At 32.3% G+C, this 22,421-nt stretch overlaps 2 protein-coding genes across 2 annotated transcripts in view; one reads left to right on the forward strand and one right to left on the reverse strand.

The window, feature by feature from the left end:
• Positions 1-22,421, forward strand: part of LOC132754773 (DNA mismatch repair protein Mlh1-like) — a 194,418-nt gene that overhangs the window by 18,199 nt on the left and 153,798 nt on the right. The window lies entirely within an intron of this gene.
• Positions 14,252-16,327, reverse strand: LOC132754768 (melanocortin receptor 5-like). The gene has a single exon (XM_060745456.1). The coding sequence runs from the start codon at positions 15,818-15,820 to the stop codon at positions 14,252-14,254; it is 1,569 nt and encodes a 522-aa protein (XP_060601439.1). The 5' UTR covers positions 15,821-16,327.

The following is a 22,421-nucleotide window of genomic DNA, read 5'->3' on the forward strand; positions in this document are numbered from 1 at the left end:
TTTTTGAAATAATTGCATGTCTTGCACAAAAAATTTGAATATGAGAAATAAAAGCGATGTCAATAACATAATGATATCATGTGATAATAATGATATCGTAATTACTTAATGATATCATAACAATCACTGTGCATTGTTATATATTCAGGAGCAAGTTGTTTTGTCCTGTTTGATTGCTTTTAATGTTGACCTGTCCATTATAGTAAGTCAAAAAAGTCCTTTGTGAGTTTGACTAACGATACATGCTGTTTAATACTTACAATTTCAATTGAGGACATCTGAAAGTTTGTCTCTTTAATATGATAGAACGTCGATGGTTCTCGGGTGCCTGTTCGTGCCTGAAATATTGCACGGAAGGGCACCTGAGGTCTTCCTCCACCAGTAAAGCTCCGGGAACGTCACGATATGACCTATACTGTGCCGATGTGATGTAAAACCCAATAAAAAAAAAGTATGACAGGAGAGTGTTTTTATTTCCAATATTTGATGTTGGATGTTATGGAGCATATTGTCTGTATTATCCAACATTAATTTTTCAAATCACAATCTGCATCTTCTATTTCACATAGTGTTTTTATCGCTGTTTCATCTATTCAAGATTGGGCTTCTTTTGTAGACATTTGGTTCAGTATCAATGCCTTTGTTTACTCATTAAATTCATTTAAATCAAAGCTTGTTTTCAACAAATTTATAAATAGCTGTGAAGTCTGAATCAACAAACTGTTGTGTGTTCTTCCTGTTTAACAGACAAGATGATCTTGTGTGGTATAAATTTAATGTGTAGGAACAGGACTTATTTTCTGATGACACATTTATTATAATATTTCTGTGTTGATCTCACCAAAGAACATAATGCTGACTGAATCATTATGACTAAAGCTGTCTGTTTGCCATATTTTTGTTGTCCACAATTTTTTAGCTCGACTATACAAAGTATATGGAGAGATGTCCTACTTGTCCAGGTGTCGGCGTCGGCGTCTGCGTCCACATTTCATATTAAAGTTTTGGTGCAGTAAAATATTTTTCACTAAAACTTTTTCATTTCTTAAGGTACCAACTTCAAATATATGTTCCTTATCAACAACCACATCTTATGTGACAAGGTTCATACCTCTAGCATATGATGGACAAAATTTTCCTGGCTGGTATTACACATGTCATATAATATGACGGGTGCCCAGTTGACCTGGGTTCTGGGGTCATGGCTAGTAAACATTTTAAAATAAACTTAATTGACACCATCATATTTGACTGATGAGAAATTGCTGCTGTTGCATGAAAGACTATTTGTCAATTAATCTTGTCACTGAAATTTGTTCAAAGCAACAAAACAAGTCTTTCCAGAAACTGGTACAGTATGTGTGTGTTTGGGTTTGTTTACTCTCGTTACCGGAAAAAAACCATATGGGCGAACATATACTTCATTATGTATGTGAGGTTAAACAGTTATAGCCACATTTAGAATAAGTAATTTATACATATGGCAGATGGTGTATACATTTACAATAATTGTTTGTTAATTAGTGGCATATCACACATTCATTTTATGTTATATTTAACACTTGGACAGCAGTTGACAGGACAGTAATTAACCATCTGAAAAATCAATTACAAATGCATGTTGCTAATAACTGCCTTACTGTACATAGAGCTGAGATAATATATATGTCCACACTGTGTGACTTTGGCTGAAAGGCTGTTTCAATTAAGAAATTGTTAATTTTCATCAATATAGATAAAGTTTATGCTTTGCTTAAAACAGGCCATTGTGGGTCTTTACTTCATTTTATTTTGTTTAATTTACAGGTATTTCATAAGTACAAATACAAGAATAATGTTGTTGTACTGAAAACAGTCTTTCAAATTATCATTTCAGATCTGTACAGAAATTGTAAATTATGAATGGTCATTTATTGAAGCGCAAAAAAAATGACAATGACTTTTATTTACATGTATTCATAAGTATATAGATAAACTTGCTGACAGTAAATGATGAATAATTTTTGCTACACCTCTCTATTTATGGCCATTAATGCTGCAGGCATTTTGACCTGTGTAAATGATAGATGGTATAACTGAATTTGAACTGGTAATGGTCAGTACATTAGACCTTAAAGCAAAGGCAGATTTTTATTTTTAGTATTAGGTACACTCATAAAAAGTAATTAAAACTGTAACCAGCGCTTTGATTTTGTAAATTAAGTTAAAATGTTCTAATGTCCAGAAATCAGAGTTATAATTATTTGATTATGACAGCATTAAGCAACCTGCCAAATGTAAGCCAAACTCTTACATTAACCATTGGGATAAGTGGGACAAACTCTTACATTTACCATTGGGAAAAGTGGGGACAAACTCTTACATTAACCATTGGGATAAGTGGGGACAAACTCTTACATTAACCATTGGGATAAGTGGGGACAAACTCTTACATTAACCATTGGGATAAGTGGGACAAACTCTTACATTTACCATTGGGATAAGTGGGGACAAACTCTTACATTAACCATTGGGATAAGTGGGGACAAACTCTTACATTAACCATTGGGATAAGTGGGACAAACTCTTACATTAACCATTGGGATATGGGGGACAAACTCTTACATTAACCATTGGGATAAGTTGGACAAACTCTTACATTTACCATTGGGAAAAGTGGGACAAACTCTTACATTTACCATTGGGAAAAGTGGGGACAAACTCTTACATAAACCATTGGGATAAGTGGGACAAACTCTTACATTTACCATTGGGAAAAGTGGGGACAAACTCTTACATTTACCATTGGGAAAAGTGGGACAAACTCTTACATTTACCATTGGGATAAGTGGGACAAACTCTTACATTAACCATTGGGATAAGTGGGACAAACTCTTACATTAACCATTGGGAAAAGTGGGGACAAACTCTTACATTTACCATTGGGATAAGTGGGACAAACTCTTAAATTAACCATTGGGATAAGTGAGGACAAACTCTTACATTAACCATTGGGATAAGTGGGGACAAACTCTTACATTTACCATTGGGATAAGTAGGGACAAACTCTTACATTAACCATTGGGATAAGTGGGGACAAACTCTTACATTAACCATTGGGATAAGTGGGGACAAACTCTTACATTTACCATTGGGATAAGTAGGGACTTTGACTTTTGAATAAGCAATACCATAAAGGACAACATTGTTGGGCCAGTAATACAGTTAAGTATCCTTGCTAAATGCCAACACTGCAAGTTGGACATATCCCCAGCTATTTTGGTGATATTTAGGGCCTGAAATAAGACCAATAGGAGATGAAAGGTAAAAATTCAACTCTTTTTTCCTGTCTGAGCTATTTCCAATACTTTCCTCAGGAGTGGGAAGTTGGGGTTTTGGAAGATGGTGGGAGAGGGGGGAGGGCTGTGGTGCATGGTTCATAAGATATCTACAGATAAGCATTTGTGTAACATGTACACTCATGTAGACATAGGATGGGAAAGACTGGGTTTAGTTAAGTGTTGAAATACGACATTTTGTGACTGATTTATGGCATATTTGACATTATGTTGGCATGTCATAACTTTATGTTAGTTTGTTACAGATTATATACTGGACATTAAAAAAGGTTTAACTCATAAAAAGTATATTAAAACTGTAACCAGCGCTTTGATTTTGTAAATTAAGTTAAAATGTTCTAATGTCCAGAAATCAGAGTTTTAATTATTTGATTATGACAGCATTAAGCAACCTGCCAAATGTAAGCCAAACTCTTACATTAACCATTGGGATAAGTGGGACAAACTCTTACATTTACCATTGGGAAAAGTGGGGACAAACTCTTACATTTACCATTGGGATAAGTGGGGACAAACTCTTACATTAACCATTGGGATAAGTGGGGACAAACTCTTACATTAACCATTGGGATAAGTGGGACAAACTCTTACATTTACCATTGGGATAAGTGGGGACAAACTCTTACATTAACCATTGGGATAAGTGGGGACAAACTCTTACATTAACCATTGGGATAAGTGGGACAAACTCTTACATTAACCATTGGGATATGGGGGACAAACTCTTACATTAACCATTGGGATAAGTTGGACAAACTCTTACATTTACCATTGGGAAAAGTGGGACAAACTCTTACATTTACCATTGGGATAAGTAGGGACTTTGACTTTTGAATAAGCAATACCATAAAGGACAACATTGTTGGGCCAGTAATACAGTTAAGTATCCTTGCTAAATGCCAACACTGCAAGTTGGACATATCCCCAGCTATTTTGGTGATATTTAGGGCCTGAAATAAGACCAATAGGAGATGAAAGGTAAAAATTCAACTCTTTTTTCCTGTCTGAGCTATTTCCAATACTTTCCTCAGGAGTGGGAAGTTGGGGTTTTGGAAGATGGTGGGAGAGGGGGGAGGGCTGTGGTGCATGGTTCATAAGATATCTACAGATAAGCATTTGTGTAACATGTACACTCATGTAGACATAGGATGGGAAAGACTGGGTTTAGTTAAGTGTTGAAATACGACATTTTGTGACTGATTTATGGCATATTTGACATTATGTTGGCATGTCATAGCTTTATGTTAGTTTGTTACAGATTATATACTGGACATTAAAAAAGGTTTTTCTGTTTAGTTAAACCTTGAACAAAATGATTAAGTGTCTCTTTGATAATCAACGGGTCCAGATTGATCTTAGTCATGTGATTATTATTATATTGGTTATGTTATAGGGAAGGCAGCGCCATTGCATTACCATTGTATTTTCAGTTTTATTTCCAGTGGATTGTCAGTGTTTTATTTACCACCTGTCATCTCATTGTTTTACTAGATGTGGCAACATTATTACAATTATCTGGCAATAAACTGGCATTTATAATTACAGAAACACACTTGGATCTGATATATATGTCCATACAGTCGTCTAGGTAAATCACAAAGTCTATACAAAATGTGTACATGACCAAACAATGTTCAAGGTAAAACACAAGTCCATACAAAATAGTGTAGATGACCAAACAATGTTCAAGGTAAATCACAAGTCCATACAAAATAGTGTAGATGATCATACAATGGTCAAGGTAATTCACAAAGTCCATTATAAGTACAGCTAGGGTTAAGTTGGTCACTCATATTAAAAGTTAATTTGACCATTTTGCTGACCAGGATTGTCATTTTTTTTATGTGTCCAAATGTTACTAAAAAAGAGGATATAATGATGAACCATTAATACGTATAATTGATGACACAATGTATCATCTCCCATGGCATGCTCATAAACATGATATTGAAGGACAGTCTTTTCTTAAGGTTTAAATATATATACTTTAATAATAGAAAAATGTCCAAAGAATATTACTAACTAAATAATTATTGAAATGAAAGTATTGTTAACACATAGAGTTAATTTGCCAGTTTTTCTTTTACATTGATGTGAAATAAATCATATTAATGAAATTTTGTGTAACTTTTTTCAGAATTAATTACAAGAATGCACACATGTTCTTTCGATCATTTTTTTGTCCATTTGTGAGTGAAGACTTTATTGGGACATGTGAAAGGTTACTGACTTTGAATGTCTTGCCATAAATCATTGTGGGTTTGAATTATGTACTTTCACAGGCTACTGCAGGTTCTACTTAATTCAGCACCAGATAAGAAAATAAATTTTTAAAAAAATCAGTTTTTCAAATATATATATACATATAATATATATACATATAAATATATATATATATGAAAGCTCTATTGAGGTTCAAAAGCCTAAAATCATAAAATTTGAAAATCTTGCATAGATCAACTTTGGCATTTAAAACAGAAAAATATCAAAAAGATAATAAAGAAATGTTATAAAAAACGATTATTTTGAATGATCCTTAATCCGATTTAAGTAAAAAGTATAGAAATGCTTTCATTTTTAGGTTATTTTGCACAATTATAATGCAAGTTATTTTAAGTTTTGCACATATGTTATTGATAGAGACCTACTATAAATGGTATTAAAATTTAGAAAGAAAAAGAAGTCCCATAACATAACACAGGAATGAATATGAATGACTTGTTTTTTTCTGTGATTAACCAACACTCTCTGGAACATTCATCTGTTGTTAACCAACACTTAGGCACATCTTACTGTGACTAACCAACACTGACATGTTTTACTTTGGTTAACCAACACTGACATGTTTTACTCTGGATAACCAACACTCTTTGGTGCATTCAACTGTTTTTACCAACACTCTGGCACATCCTAATGTGGTTAACCAACACTGACATGTTTTACTCTGGTTAACCAACACTCTTTGGTGCATTTTACTGTGGTTTTTTAATACTCTGGCACATCTTACTGTGGTTAACCAACACTGACATGTTTTACTCTGGTTAACCAACACTCTTTGGTGCATTCAACTGTTTTTACCAACACTCTGGCAAATCTTAATGTGGTTAACCAACACTGACATGTTTTACTCTGGTTAACCAACACTCTTTGGTGCATTTTACTGTGGTTATCCAATACTCTGGCACTTCTTACTGTGGTTAACCAACACTGACATGTTTTACTCTGGTTAACCAACACTCTTTGGTGCATTTTATTGTAGTTATCCAATACTTTATGACATATTTTTCAATGGTTAACACTGGCACTTTAACATTTTACTGTGATTTTCCAAAAATCTATGGTACATCTAAATGAGGTTATACAAAACTCTATGCCAGCCAGTCTCTGCCACATTATACTTTGATTATTCAGCACTCTCTGGCAGCTAGTCTCTGCAACATTATACTTTGATTATCCAACAATCTCTGGCAGCCAGTCTCTGCCACATTATACTTTGATAATCCAACAATCTCTGGCAGCCAGTCTCTGCCACATTATACTTTGATTATCCAACAATCTCTGGCAGTCAATCTCTGCCACATTATACTTTGATTATCCAACAATCTCTGGCAGCCAGTCTCTGCCACATTATACTTTGATTATCCAACAATCTCTGGCAGCCAGTCTCTGCTAGATTATACTTTGATTATCCAACACTCTCTGGCAGCCAGTCTCTGCCACATTATACTTTGATTATCCAGCACTCTCTGGTAGCCAGTCTCTGCCACATTATACTTTGATTATCCAACAATCTCTGGCAACTAGTCTCTGCTAGATTATACTTTGATTATCCAGCACTCTCTGGCAGTCTGTCTCTGCCACATTATACTTTGATTATCCAACAATCTCTGGCAACTAGTCTCTGCTAGATTATACTTTGATTATCCAGCACTCTCTGGCAGTCAGTCTCTGCCACATTATACTTTGATTATCCAACAATCTCTGGCAACTAGTCTCTGCTAGATTATACTTTGATTATCCAGCACTCTCTGGCAGTCAGTCTCTGCCACATTATACTTTGATTATCCAACAATCTCTGGCAACTAGTCTCTGCTACATTATACTATGATTATTCAGCACTCTCTGGCAGTCAGTCTCTGCCACATTATACTTTGATTATCCAACAATCTCTGGCAGTCAGTCTCTGCCACATTATACTTTGATTATCCAACAATCTCTGGCAGCCAGTCTTTGCTAGATTATACTTTGATTATCCAACAAATTCTGGCAACTAGTCTCTGCTAGATTATACTTTGATTATCCAACAATCTCTGGCAGTCAGTCTCTGCCACATTATACTTTGATTATCCAACAATCTCTGGCACATTTATCATGATGTTGAACTTTTAAGAATTCATTATTCTGATAAGAGATAATTTAATCCTTAACCTGCGGAATTTGTGCTTTTGATTTGCCCTTTAAATTTAAAAAGTCCATTTAAATTAAGGGAATTTTTGTATCAAAACTTTGATTGGTCAGATTATTGGTGTATATTGGGCATTTTAAAAACTGTTACAAAACGTTTTTTCATCCATTTCATTAATTATTATTTTAGTTGAAAAACTTTTTGTTTTTTTTTGGCAATGAGGCATTTAAAAAATTTAAACGCTCAAAAAGGGTGAAAGTAATTTTGAAAATTTTTTACTACAAACATTAACCAATTCATAGACGGGAAAATTTAAAAACAAATTATGGAAAAAATTTGAATGGCTTTCATTTAAATACTCAGTAAATAGACAAAAATAAAAAATTTAAAACACTTAGAGGATTTTTATTTGCACAAAATGTATTCAGTCTGAAATTTTTAAATAACCCGGGCCTTTTGTAAATTTTGGATGTTACCATGTTTTCCATAAAAATCCCCTAAAAATCAAAATATTTCCAAAACAAACATTTTCAATTTCTGGCTGAAACGTTTCATTCGACCATTTTAAGTATTTTTATGTATTATTATCTTGGTAGGAGACAGATAATATAGATGCTAAAACAATGTCTGATCTATAAATAGCTATAATGGTATATTTTATGAGGGCACTGCGTCACTATTATCATTATTAGAGTGATATGGCGTATAGCTGCTGACAGTTAGAGGGATTTTACTGAGTACAAGCTGACAACAGCATAATGACAAAAACATTTAGCCATCTACTTTTTTTGCAGTAAAACACTGCAGAAACCATGAATAGTAATCGATTTATTACACACTTTTCTTGAATGTAGATACACACTTATTTGAAGGAGCGGCATTAATGTTTAAAACACATTATAATTACAAAAAAATGTGAAATTTTTTGTTGACCCTTTGGGGGGAGCTTGCTTAGTTCCCCATTGTCCTTAATTTTGTGTTTTCCTTCCAATTATCTTTTTGTCAAAGATTTGTCATGCCACTTTAGCTGCTCGAAAAATGATGTTTCAGAAAACATAAAAATTTTCTTTCAGGGGGATTTTGGGTCCGACATAACCAGGTAACGGTCAGAGTTTAAAGGGGTCACCTAAAAGCAATTTCAGATTTTGCCTTGGAAAAAAAAAGGGGATATTTGAGCACTTCTCCCCTATGTAATCACTTTCTCTGAAACTTATAGTTCATTTGGAAATTAAGATAAGGGGCACGAAAATTTTGCCTGTGGGCATTCTTTTTTATAAAAAATAATGTTCTTGTTTAAATCTATTTGGATAAGGAAACACACAAACTATCTTCGGGTTGGGTTTTAAAAAGTCATATTAACATTGTTACAGCAATAACTCCCTGTACTCATTTTGGGTAATTTTTTGACAAATGCAGGAAGTATGGATGCTAAACTGAGGATATAAAGTGACAGTTTAATTAAGATGTAACTTTTTTTTACTGGACAATCAAGATACAAGGTGACCTCCAATAAAAGGTAAATGTTAGGGCTGGTTTGACAGTTTATAACACAAAACATTACAGAAATTTCTTTTTATGACACTGTATAATTATGATGACCCAGTTTGGGATCATTTAGCATTGTCGCATTGCCAAAAATTAGCGTCCTTGACAAAGATTTTGTAAAGAACTTCCTATAGTAAACCTCTACAAAAGTTGCTGGAATCAATGGCCCTTGAGTCAGGAATAGCTTTTGTGGGCACTTTTGTTACTTAAAATCATGATTGTATGAAACTTAATTAAACTTAAAAAAAAATTCTCAGCAAATACAGTGCTCTGTCAGCCAAGATATGTAACAGTACATTCCCTTTTTTGCCCTTTGGATCATGTTGCCCCCTTTTTGGGAAATTAGATTCAAGTTTAAACCCTTTTTAAACAAAACGAACCCAAAATGGGGGCCTTTCCCAACATTAATAATAGAGCCGGGCCACCAGTACTTCATACATTTTGGCCATTTTTATACTTTTGGAAAAAATTTTAGTATTTTCACAACTTTAATTTTGAAATCGCTGAAATTTTTAAAATGAAAAATCTTAACAAAATTAAAAGCCGGTAGTGACCCCCATATAACCAAAATTTATGATACAGATTGAACCCCATGCTAAACGAAAAAACCTGGTGATAGTGAACCCAACAGTAAACCAGTTATACAGTTTTTGAAGCCATGCTAACAGAAACCTTTTGCGATACATATTGAACCAGCAACAGAAAACCATTGTGATAAGTTTTGAAGCCATGCTAAAAGTAAACCAATTGTGATACAGTATTGAAGCCATGCTAAAAGTAAACCAGTTGTGATACAGTATTGAAGCCATGCTAACAATAAACCAGTTGTGATACAGTATTGAAGCCATGCTAAAGATAAACCAGTTTTGATACAGTATTGAAGCCATGCTAACGATAAACCTGTGTGATGCAGTATTGAAGCCATGCTAATGATAAACCAGTTGTGATACAGTATTGAAGCCATGCTAACAGTAAACCAGTTTGATACAGTATTGAAGCCATGCTAACGATAAACCAGTTGTGATACAGTATTGAAGCCACACTAATAGTAAACCAGTTGTGATACAGTTTTGAAGCCATGCTAACGATAAACCAGTTGTGATACAGTATTGAAGAAAATAATTAAGACATTATTTATATGAAAATATTTATTTATTTAATCATCATAACAACATTTTCAGTAACATTTCAATCAATACAAGTATAATTGAAATAAATACATAATATTTCAAGACATAATAAAAAGAAATGTCTTCATCTTTCTACAGGGAAATAAAAAAATAGAACTTCGGGGATATTAAAAAGGAAAAAAATTTTTAAAATTTATTTAAAACTTTTCAATTATAAAATTAATTTAATTTAGATATTTAAGCAAAAAATAAAACATGACAAAATGAAAAAGGGGAAAAATGAAGTACTTGATAATTTTATAACTAAAAATACCCCCGGGTCATAGATATGGGATGGGGGTGATCATTCTGCATATCGACAGGGGTTCCATCAAATTTAATTCATGCGGAAATTTTTATTTCATGGGTAGCCGAATCTGCGCTAATCTTTTTGCCATTTTTTGCATGAAAGCTTTTAAAAAGATTCATTTTTCACCAATTTTTTTTGGTCCAAAGAATCATTTTTGGTTTTGAACAAAGTTTTAAAAATTTAAAGCATTGGTACTTTTTAGGGAAAAAAATTTTAAAACAATAGAAATGCAAAACTGAATTGATGCGGTTTAGACGGGAAAAATTTTGTCCCCCCTGACCCTAACAAGAACAAATTAAAAAATGGGAAAAAAGGAATATAATTACAAAAGTATAAAAACAAAAAACCTTGGGGCATGTAATTGTAAATTGGGACTTATTACAAAAAAAACAAAAATTTTTTTTATAAAAACTTTTTAATTTTTTAACTTATATTTAAGGTTTAAAAAATGTTTTATTTTTAAACAAAAGTTTGCTCCTTTTGCTTTTTGGGCCCTTTTTACATTAATATTCCATTTTTCATAGAAAAAAAAATACCATTTTTTAAAATTAAACAAAATATACGTAACTTTTTGATTTAAACCCAGGGAACATTTCAAAATTTAAAATTATCTCAAAAATTGATTATGTTGTTTTCAAAACCTTCTGGTCTTTTAATTACATCAAGATAGCAAGGCCTATTTCCATAAGCAATACTGTTGAAAAAGCCCCAATTTAATCTTGAAAATTTCTAAAAATTGAAACACCAACCCAACACCCCCACCATCCATACAGTCCCCTCAAGTTAACTCAACTATGAATGCATATTTTTAAGTGTTTCTTTTAAAGAAAAAAGTGCAATGTTTGTTACATGCAATAAAAGTAAAAAGTTATTTCTTGATTAATACTGTTATGAAATGTACTGTCATGAACAAGAAAACAGAATAAATTGTTCTGAATATAATTTTTAACTTTATATTTTAAAAGGTGTTGCGCTGTTATTTTCTGCTGGCAATTTTAGAAACTAACTTAAGTAAACATAATTATTTCAATAAAGTTATGATTTTTATCTAAATAAAAACTAATTACACATAGCTTTATATAGCTTTAAAACATTTAAATATACATTGTTTTGAGACTTTGCCAGGTAAACCTGACCACTTGACCTGATATAATTGACCATTGATATTTTATAAAAAAGATGATGAATTATTTCAAAAGCAAACCAGAACTGACCCAAAAAACAAAGTCAATGTGTTAAAGTGGATTGGTCTACAATTGGTACATTTTCCATAAGTATTTCAAATTTTGATAAAAACAAAAGTAATATTCTTATATGAAATAAAAAAGTTGATAAAGTTTGAAGTGATTTAGAGATAAACCTTTGCCACAAGCATAGGGAAAGGCCAACCTGCACTGCCATGACTGTTGACTGACAAACATGATCTTTTCTTCTTGATATCCCCAAAACTGGTAATGGATAGTTCCAAAATTGGAAAAGTCCATTTCAGAAATTCAAGGCAGGCCGGTTCCAATATCCAAATTCTAAAATTGAGTTCTCAGCAGTATCATAATTATAGAGAACCTTGTCAGACACTGTATGAATTTGCAGACTTATCTAATAGTATTTTAGTGGCACAAGTAAGTCATGGCAAAGCAGTAGCAAGTCATGGCAAGGCAGTATTATTTCTTAAAGGGTATAAAGCTACATGTATATCTTATAACATAACTGGCAATAAAGTTATACTATTTCCATAATCTATAATGGTTGATTCTCGATAGAGTTGTAAAACAAACATGAATACTGTACATAAACTGAATAATATGTTGCAGAACAAAATATTATTTTTCTATTTTAAATAGATTTTTATCTGTTTAGCAATGATTTAATTTATGCGCCATTTGCTTATAAAGCAATTTGAAAGTATCCTTTTTACGCCTCCAAAGGGAGGCATATTAAAATCGCATCGTCTGTCTGTCCGTATGAACCTAGAGGTACTTGTGTGACTTGGAGAACAATGGGTAACAGTAAATTCTCTTTGATCCTATTTATTCTGATTTTACTTGTGTGTCTTTTTTTAAGCCTTGTGTGACTAAAAATGGCCAAAAAGATCAAAGGAAATGTCACAAAAGTACCATTTTGTGCGTACGTCAGTCCCCTTTTTCGTTTGGGCAAACCCAAAAAGATAGGGGGCCCTTTTTACTGTAAAAAACAAAAAAACAATAAATCATTTCCCTAACAATAAACAGCGCTAAGGGGCCCCCCATAAACCCAAAAAAAAAAACAGTAGAAATGGCCCTATCCCTATTTGGTTGGATGTCGGTCTGTCTGTGCATCCCCACTTCATTTGTGTCTGGACTGTAACTTACAGACATACATTGAGGGTTTTTGAAATAACTTACCACAAATGTCTACCACATCAAGTTGATGTGTCGCGTCCAAGATCTGTCCCTACCTCATAGGTCAAGGTCACACTATCATTTTAAAGTTTCATATTTAAGAAATTAGTGTAAAAAGGTACACACATTTGTGTCCTGACTGTAATTTTGTCATGCATCAAATGATTTCAAAATATCCAGGCATTAATGTCTACCTCATCAAGACGATGTTGCGTCCAATAATTACATCCCTACCTCAAAGGTCAAGGTCACACTAACATTTTGAAGATTCCCATTATCACAATTTGAATTAATAGGTTACTTACACACAATAATGTCCTGGCTGAAACTTTGTCATGCATGGAAGGATTTTAAAATAATTTGGCATAAATGTCTACCACATAGAGATACTGTGTTGCGTTCAATAATCATGTCCATACCTCAAAGGTCAAGGTCCCACTAACATTTTGAAGTTCACTTTATCACAATTAGAGTTTGTAGGTACACACATTCGTGTCCGGGCTGTAACTTTGTCATGTATTGAAGGATTTTAAAATAACTAGGCAAAAATGTCTACCACATCAAAATGACATGTTGCAACATTAAGACCCATGTCCCTACCTTCAAGGTCAAGGTCACACTTATAGTTAGAAGGTACTAATTCTCTCGAGAAGAGTTTGAAGATACACTTTCATGTCTGGACTGTAACTTTATCATGCATGGAAGGATTTTAAAATAACTTTGCATATTATGTCTACAACATCAAATTGATGTGTTGCATCTAAGACCCATGTCCCAAGGTGGTAAGTTTGCTATAAATAGCACTTCATTTTACAAGAACAATATTAAGCAATTCTCTTTCCTTTTCATAATAACTTTCTGCAATGTGTAAGAAACCTTTGAAAATTCCAACAGTAATTTTGTGAACAGATATAATTATGTATATAGATCTAGCTTTATATCCTTTCATATTTCAGTTACAACATTCTGATAATAAAAACAATTACCTTGAACCTCAATAGTTATTTGCAATATGTATATATTTAGATAAATTATATTCAATCATTTACATACAGCAATAGTCTAAATCCACATCTGTAACACTTCTGCATGATGAACACAATTTATCAATCCGAATTGAGCACTTTAACTTGGTTTTCCACTATGAATGAGGTAGTACTGTTATTTTGTAGCATTGAGTGTCCAGTTTCATTTTCTGATTGAAAATTTGAATCGGAATGTATAGTAACTATGGGAACGATTTCTTGCATTGTTGATTCTTGCTCCTGTCCGGAAGCTGCTGCGGAATGTTCATGAAACGTTACCATAGGTATCAGTTCATTATCATTAACATCACTTTCATCGGACATTTTAAGAAACGGTTTATTATCAAAATCCGCTGTTTGAATTTCACTGTCAAAATGAGGCTGTGCATCAGTCACTACTTCAATCGGCACTCTAGTGAAAGTTCTCCGTCGTAATGTTTCCGTTTGTGTCCTAGATTTATTTACTTTTCGAACAAAAGATTTTGTTTTATTGAAACTATTTTGCAGACGTTTTAAAAAATTGAGGTAACCCTTTTTTACAATTTTAAGTCTTACAGCATAAATGATAGGGTCAAAGAGACAATTTGCAAGTTGTAGTATATATAAGTATTTACTTACTAACAAGAATGTATCAAATAGTTTGTACACATTTCTTTTGTTAATGTGTATTTCCACGATCATTGTCAGTTGGAAGATACAGTTTGGCATCCAACATAATATAAAAGTTCCGATGATTAGGAGTGTTGTGATTAATGCCTTTTTGTTATGCAATGTAAAACACCGCGTAAATTGCATTTTTGCTTGTATTCTACGCACTTCAAAGAAAATGCGCATGTATATAAATATGATCGCAAATAAGCAAATCAAGGTTACTCCAAATATCAGATACTCTGCATGGTAATTGTCATACATTATATATTCACAAATGTTAAAAAGAGTCTGTGAATGATACCCTATTGTCCCGAATATAAAGTTAGAAAATCCGCCAAGTGCTGCTAACAGCCACATGCAGGCAATAAGAATATATCCATTCCTTTTTGACATGATATAAGGGTACCTGTATGGTTTCATAATAGCTATATAATGGTCCATAGCCATAGCTAATAGGTTGAGCAGCACTATAAGAAATGACATAATGTTTAATGAGTTGATACTTGCGAAAAAGCACGAATTAAGCAAACGTGTATTTGGTTTTGTCATTCCAATAGTCAAAGGTGACATTGTGTAGTTGAAAATTTTATTCACAATGTGAATTAACACACTAATAACAATTATAATATCAGACACTGCCAAGTTAATAATTAGTTTCAGATGAGTCGTTAGCGAGTGCTTTATATGAGAGACCGCGATAATTGATAAAATATTCGTAAGCAGTGCAAATATACAAAGTATTAGAATTACGATGTATTCTGGTTGTTGAAGAATTTTTTCTGCTTGCTCCTTCCAATTGTATGGCTGCAGTGAAGGCCATAGAGATGATTTTAAGAGACTCTCGGTGATATTTTGTAAGCTTACTTCAGTTGTATTACTTAAACTAGCAAGTAAATCCTCTAGATCAATGTCGAGATCAAATGATTTTTCGCCGGTCTCTGCAGATTCAGTTTTGTATGTGGCATTTTTTGTATTGAAAAAATTGAAAGAACTTAACATATTCTATGAACAGAGAGAGATTTTATAGTTCTAAACTAGCATCTTTATCTCTCGGTTAAAATCCTCATCCACCATTTGAATAAAAGAACACAATAGATTGTTCTTGAACATACATTGCTTCAATGTTTTTGTATTTTATTGTCATTTTAACATAATTAAGTATGCCTTAATTTCGGGAAATAACGGGATGCAATGTAAACTGTACGAAATCCATTACATTGTTTATGCATCCTAATTTAGTAACTTGGTAGCTATAAAAAAGCCACATAATGTCAGACATTGACATGTGTGTGGGTTGAAGTGGTCACAACAAGATTATGCATTCACTTCTGTTTAATGACTTATTTCATAAACAGTTCTCTAGAAATGGAACATCCTGGTAATGTGACTTTAAACACTGGTCAGACAACTTACTGTTTTAAACCAGCATCGTGTACATATCATTGCTTTCCATATTATCCAGATTGACCTGCAAGTAAAATAATGACATTCATTAAGTAATGTGAATATGATAGATTTCCATTAAGCATGTTACATGTTAATGAACAGTAGTTTTCAGATTTTATATACATTGTGAAAGATTGTTTTGTTTGTAAGGAATTAAATCATATTTACTTTGTTATTATTACTTTGTTATGGTTTTGTATCCATATCCCAAATTACATCAACTACTGAAAAGTTCAATTTCATGCCCCAGAACGGGCGGCATATCATAATCCGTCTGTCTGTCTGTGCGTCCCAACTTCATTCGTGGGAGCATATCTTCTACATGCATGGAGGAATTTTTATAAAACTTCATAGAAATCAAATGTTAACCACTATGAGAAGCAGTGCCACATGCATGAACCAGGTCTCTTTGTCATAGGTCAAGGTCACAGTTACAGGTCATTGAAAAATGCTTGTCCAGAGCAAAACTTTTACATGCATAGAAGGATTTCAATATAACTTGGCACAAATGTTCACCATTGTGAGGCGAAGTGTGGCGTGCAAAATTTCGGTCCCTTTTGCCATGGTCAAGGTCACATGAAGAGGTCAAAGTTTGTGCATGGGGACCATTTAGCTATCATTTATTGATGGATTGTAACACAAATGATAATTATCAGGACTACAAGTGTGACGCATGTAATTTAGGTTAATATTTTCAAGGTCAAGGTCACTAGAGATGATAAAATATCCAGAGATTTTTTCGGAAATTGCCCAGATCATATCTCCTATATGCATATCTATAATGCCCACGTCTCTGTTAAAAGCTTTTGTGACGGGCATATTTTGCGACAATGTTGCCCTTGTTTATTTTGTAAAGTTAGATGACTTAAGCCTCTACCATAGGTCTTCCTCCAGCAGTAAAGCTGGGAAGTTACCACATGATCATTACAAATTGTCAGTATTGCTTGAAACCCAACAAAATAAATATTTAAGGTGAAATTACATTAAAAAAAAAGAAAAGAAAAAAAACAAGGTTCCAGAATGTGTTGTAAAAAATTAATTTGCATCTAGCAAAAAAATGCAAAGGAGCATCGATGCCCCTTGAAGGTCTTTATTTTTTTTAATAAGCCCAATAATTTGCTTTGAAAGAACAATTTGGTAAATATTGTAATTTCTTTTAAGCATTGATAAGATTATGAAATTATGTTTATAATTAGTATGAAACTAAATCTTTTTGTTTTAATTTTTCTTTCCAAGTTTATATAAAAGTGTTAATAATGTTTAAAATATTTACTCTTACTTACCCTTTTATTTAAAGCATTGTAATAAATCCAACTAAATCTTTCAAGTAAAATATTATACCTTTTGGGGTTTTTATTTTGTTTTTGTTTTTTTCAAAATTGAAATCTTTAACAAGATTAAAATCTTTTAAATTCCATGCTCAATTTTTGTTTACACACACACCAGTATATTTATTACAAATGAATGAATAATTGGTAGAGTCATTTGTACACTATTTTTCATATTTTTCTATAATATAAAATCTTAATAAACTGTCCGTCTTTTGTCCGTTTTCTGGTCATGAACTGTTATATTTAGCAACAAGATTGTTTTGATGTTCAGTAGAAATGGGGTTGTTTTTCTAACATTATAATTGTCTGATGGGCTGTACTTTGTACATTATTCTTATTTTCATAGTGTAAGGCAGTGAATGTCATTTTGTTAATAAAAACAACAGATTTATTTCGTGTTGGGTGTTTTTATAACATCATCCAGAAGATGACCATGTCTAAAAATAGGACAATAATTTATATAATAGCCTTGCAGTTCGGTATTTACCTGTGACCTTGCAGTTCGGTATTTATGTGTGACCTTTTTTCTGGACAGCTAACCAGTTAAATGTTTAAACCTTACCATGCTAAAATATCATAATAAATTTGTCTGTCTTGAAATATAGTCAAATCCAGCCATCATTTTAAAAGAAGCACAACTTATGATTTATGCCAATTTTCAAGGAAGTTTTGAAAATGTAGTAAAGAGTAAAATATTGTGATGTGAATAAAGAAAATCATTTTCACATTGCAAACAGCACAAACAACGCATGTAAACTATCAAAAAGAGGTCAAAATATGCAAAAATAGCCCTTAATAGTTACCGTAAAATTCCTATTAAACGCCCCTTGGGGCTAAACATTTTCCAAAAGGGGGCACAGTTTTTCCTAAATCCAAAAATCATTGTAAACATTGTGTTAAGATTTTAAAGTTCATATTAAAAATAAAATGGATTCTGAATGATTTCAATGAAATTATGGATTTACCCATGAGTAGATTGTTTTTCTTATCAAAAGGCCTGGGGGGCCTTTATTAGGGGAGGGGCGTTTATTAGGAATTTTACGGTATGCTATTAACATATTAGAAATTATGGTGAAAAATACTGCAAAATCACTCATAAATAATAGCACTTAAGATGGAAATTACTTTTATGTTGAATCTTTTTAACTTGTTTTAAGATCTCAGTACTTTTTTCTCAAGTTTGATTTTGTTGAAATATTTTGGCACTGCAGCTTTAATAGGGAAATTTCAAAATTTATGTAGAGTGAAAAGTGAACTGTGCAGACCAATTTATGACACTATATGAATGTGCCTTGTAAAGCACCAATTGCAAAAGAAATTATGTTAGTTGATTATGCCCCCCCCTGTAAACCTGGGTTAGTCAAAATGCATTCAAAGGCTCACTGAGAGAAATGTTTAAAAAAAAAGTAAAAAAAAGATAGTAAGAGTAAAAAATAAAAAAAGAAGAACAAAGTTAAAAAAATTATTATAGAAAAAAAAGTTAAAAAAATTATTAAAGAAAAAAAAGTTAAATAATTGTTTAAACCATTAGTACAACATAAAAAAATACAGAAGTTTAAATATATAATAATTACATCTACCTTCTTTCCAGATAACAGAGAGTGTTTTCAGACTTGACTTTCATTTTATCTGTCTGTAATTTTGATAGTTCTTAGCTGATCAAAATGATGCTGCTATGGTAAGTTCTCAATTCCATGTATCTCATGACCAGATTATCTTTGAACACTTGAATTTTAAATATATACACTTTTTTTGCTTATTACAGATGAAACAAACTTCCCAATACCAGCACCTATCTCCCTAGTGACTGGAATTTTATATGGTTACATCACTTATATAACTTGTAATATAACTCTTGAAATGCTAGGTGTCATTTTATTTTTACAGCCATTTTGAACAAATAGTTTGTATTTCCCTCTAGAAAATCCAGCAAATGTTCATCCTTTATCTACTTGTTACTGTGCTTCATGAAATGTGTAACACTTTGTTATAATAATTTATTCAGCTTTTTTTGTTCATAAAGCAGTCTGTATTGATTTATACATTATTCTATAAATATATATATTATATTATTTATATAACTTTGAACATATGTTATTCAAATATGAGGAAAGTTAATTTACAGTGTACTTTGCAGTTTAATTATTGTAATAGAGAAATTGGTAACTGGCCATATTTTTTTATGCTTCTAAATTTAATCCTTAACTTATTGAACTTCTCACCAATTTCTTGTAATTTTGACTCGCTAAATTCTAAATTGGCCTATTTAAGTCAGTAGGGAGAGCATCATCAAATTTGTAATTCAGGAGTCACTGCTTTGATCATAAGTTGTCAATGACAGTTGATCTTGCTGCTTGGATAACTGTTTTCAAGCAATTGCCAGCCCTAAAACCCGGATTGCCAGCCGAAAAACAGATTGCCAGCCTAAAAACCGAAGTCCAGTATAATGATCTACCAGGAATGTATTGTAAATGATCCATTTGTTCAGTAATTTCACTTTTCTCTAAAAAATTGAAGTTTGCTTTTTTATAGATTTGTTATAAATATATATTACTGGTTATATGGCTGTATATTAATGGTTATTTTCTATATAGCCATAATCATCACCTAATATCTCAGGTTATATTTTGTATTTAAAAAAACGGGTTTATTTTGGGTAAATAAAAACCTGCCCCCAAAAAGCCCTTTTACAACTTTATTATTTGGAAGTGTTTTTTGACCCCCCATAAACAAAAATTTAATTTTAACCTTTTTAAGCCCAGGGGACAGCAATTTTAATTGTTTGAAATTTTGGGGGGAAACCCTTTCTCCATTCAACCACTTAACAATTACTAGTAAAAATTTTTTTAATTTATATTTAACTTTGAGAAATCTGTTTTTGGGCCCTTAGGGAAACTTTAACATTTTTTACCGGGGGAATTTTATGAATTAGAATCTAGTTTTTTTTTTTATTTTGGGCGGGGCCCAAGTTTAAAAATTTGGGACGGTTTTGAAAAAGGGCACTTTTAAAGCTTTTTTTTTCCAACAGTTACATTTTTTATGAAAAAAGCCCATTTAAATTTAAAGGTGAAATTTGGTTTATTGTGTTTTGTTTAATTTAAAATTTTTTTTAAAGGAATTTACAAAAAAAAATTATCAAAAGGGGCTGGTGAATTTTACTGGTTTTTTAGACTTTTTAAAAGGGTTTTTTGTTTTGGCTTAGCATTTTTTTAAATTAAAATTTTTGTCCCATTACTTTAAAAATCCCCCCCTCACCCAAAGCATTTTGGGGGAAGGGATGAGGGGACATTTTTGGGAAATTTTTAAAAACCCGGGGGCCGGGAACATGTATAAATTTAAACCCGGGGAAAACACAAACCCCCTTTTAAAAGGCCTTTGTAAAAGGCGCGTTTTAAAAAAAAAAAAAATTTTCCCCCTTATTTCCCAACCTGTTTTTACTTTTTAAAACGCCCAACCGAAACCTTTGCCCCCGGGGAAAAAAAACCCCCCGGGCTGAACTTCAAAAATTTTAAATACTTTTTGGGGCCCAATTTCCCCCAAAAAAACCATGGGGGGGTTTAAAAAAAAAAAAAAAATACGTAAAACTTTTAAGAAAAAAAACTAAAATGTTTAAAATTTTTTTGAATAAAAAAACTTCAAGGGGGGGATCATCCCTTGGGGCCGGGGGGCCTTTTTCCCCTTTAATGTCCCTCTTTCCTTTCCCCAAAAATGTTTGGGGTTTGGGGGGGAAATTTTTTTTAAAAGGGCCCCCGGCTTTCGCATTTTATAAAATTAGCTTTTTCTTTAAAGATTTTTTCAAAAAAAAGAAAAAATTTCTTAAAGAAAAAATGAAAAAAAAATTTTTTTCCTTTCAAAAAAAAAAAAAAGAGAATTATTTTTTTCCCCCAAAAACAAAAAAATGAAAATTTAACATGTAAATAAAAAAACCCCATTTTTTTTAAAATTTTTTAGAATTCATTTTTAAAAAAATTCCCTTTAAAAAATTTCTTTTGGAAAAAGCTTCATTAAAAAAAGTCCCCCATTATTTTTAAAGGGTTAGCTGCCCCTTTACAGTGGGAATTTATAAAAAATTCTTTTTTTCCATTTTTCCCAATTAGCTGTTTTCCAAAAAAAGGGTTTAAAAAGGGGAACCCCTTTTGTTTAAATTTTTAAAAACGGGAAAGCTGACCTATAAGAATGAGTTTTTTGAAAAATTTTAAAAAATCAACCCCCCCTGGCATTTTCCCAAAAAATTTGTTTTTTAAAAACCCCCCTTTGATGGTACTATTTTGACACAGGGGATAAGTCACAAAAGGGAATCCAAAAATTTTGTTTTGTTTTTCCCTTAGGGGTTTTTGTAACACTGATTTTTAATATGGAAAAAGGAAATGCTTTCCCACAAAAATTGGGTTTCTTCGGGAAAAATTGTTTTAAGTTAAAAAAACATAGTTATTTGATCTACCTGCTTGCGTACTTTTTAGGAGGTTCGGAAAAAAGAAAACAACTTGAGATTGTTTAACACACAATTATTATCCAAATCCATTGAAACCATTGTTTGTGCTCTAGGTGCACAAGCTAATGCAATTAAAGCTGTTAACTTCAAAGTTAACATTTTCAAATTTAATTTACACAGAGGAAATAAACCTTTCAGGTAGTTAAGGACAATAGAAACATCCCATGTTGATTTATATCTAACTCGAGGTGGATTAACATTAAAGATCCCTTTCATAAATCTTGAAATCAGAAAAGTTTTCGTACACCAACTATTACCAAAAAATGGCAAAGTTTGCAAAAGCATACTTTTATGTAAATTTAAAACAGAATACGATTTTTTGTTACGAAAC

This window comes from Ruditapes philippinarum, unplaced genomic scaffold (genome assembly GCF_026571515.1).
Source record: "Ruditapes philippinarum isolate M1 unplaced genomic scaffold, ASM2657151v2 ctg1337_1_1_1_1, whole genome shotgun sequence".
NCBI classification, from domain to species: Eukaryota; Metazoa; Mollusca; class Bivalvia; order Venerida; family Veneridae; genus Ruditapes; species Ruditapes philippinarum.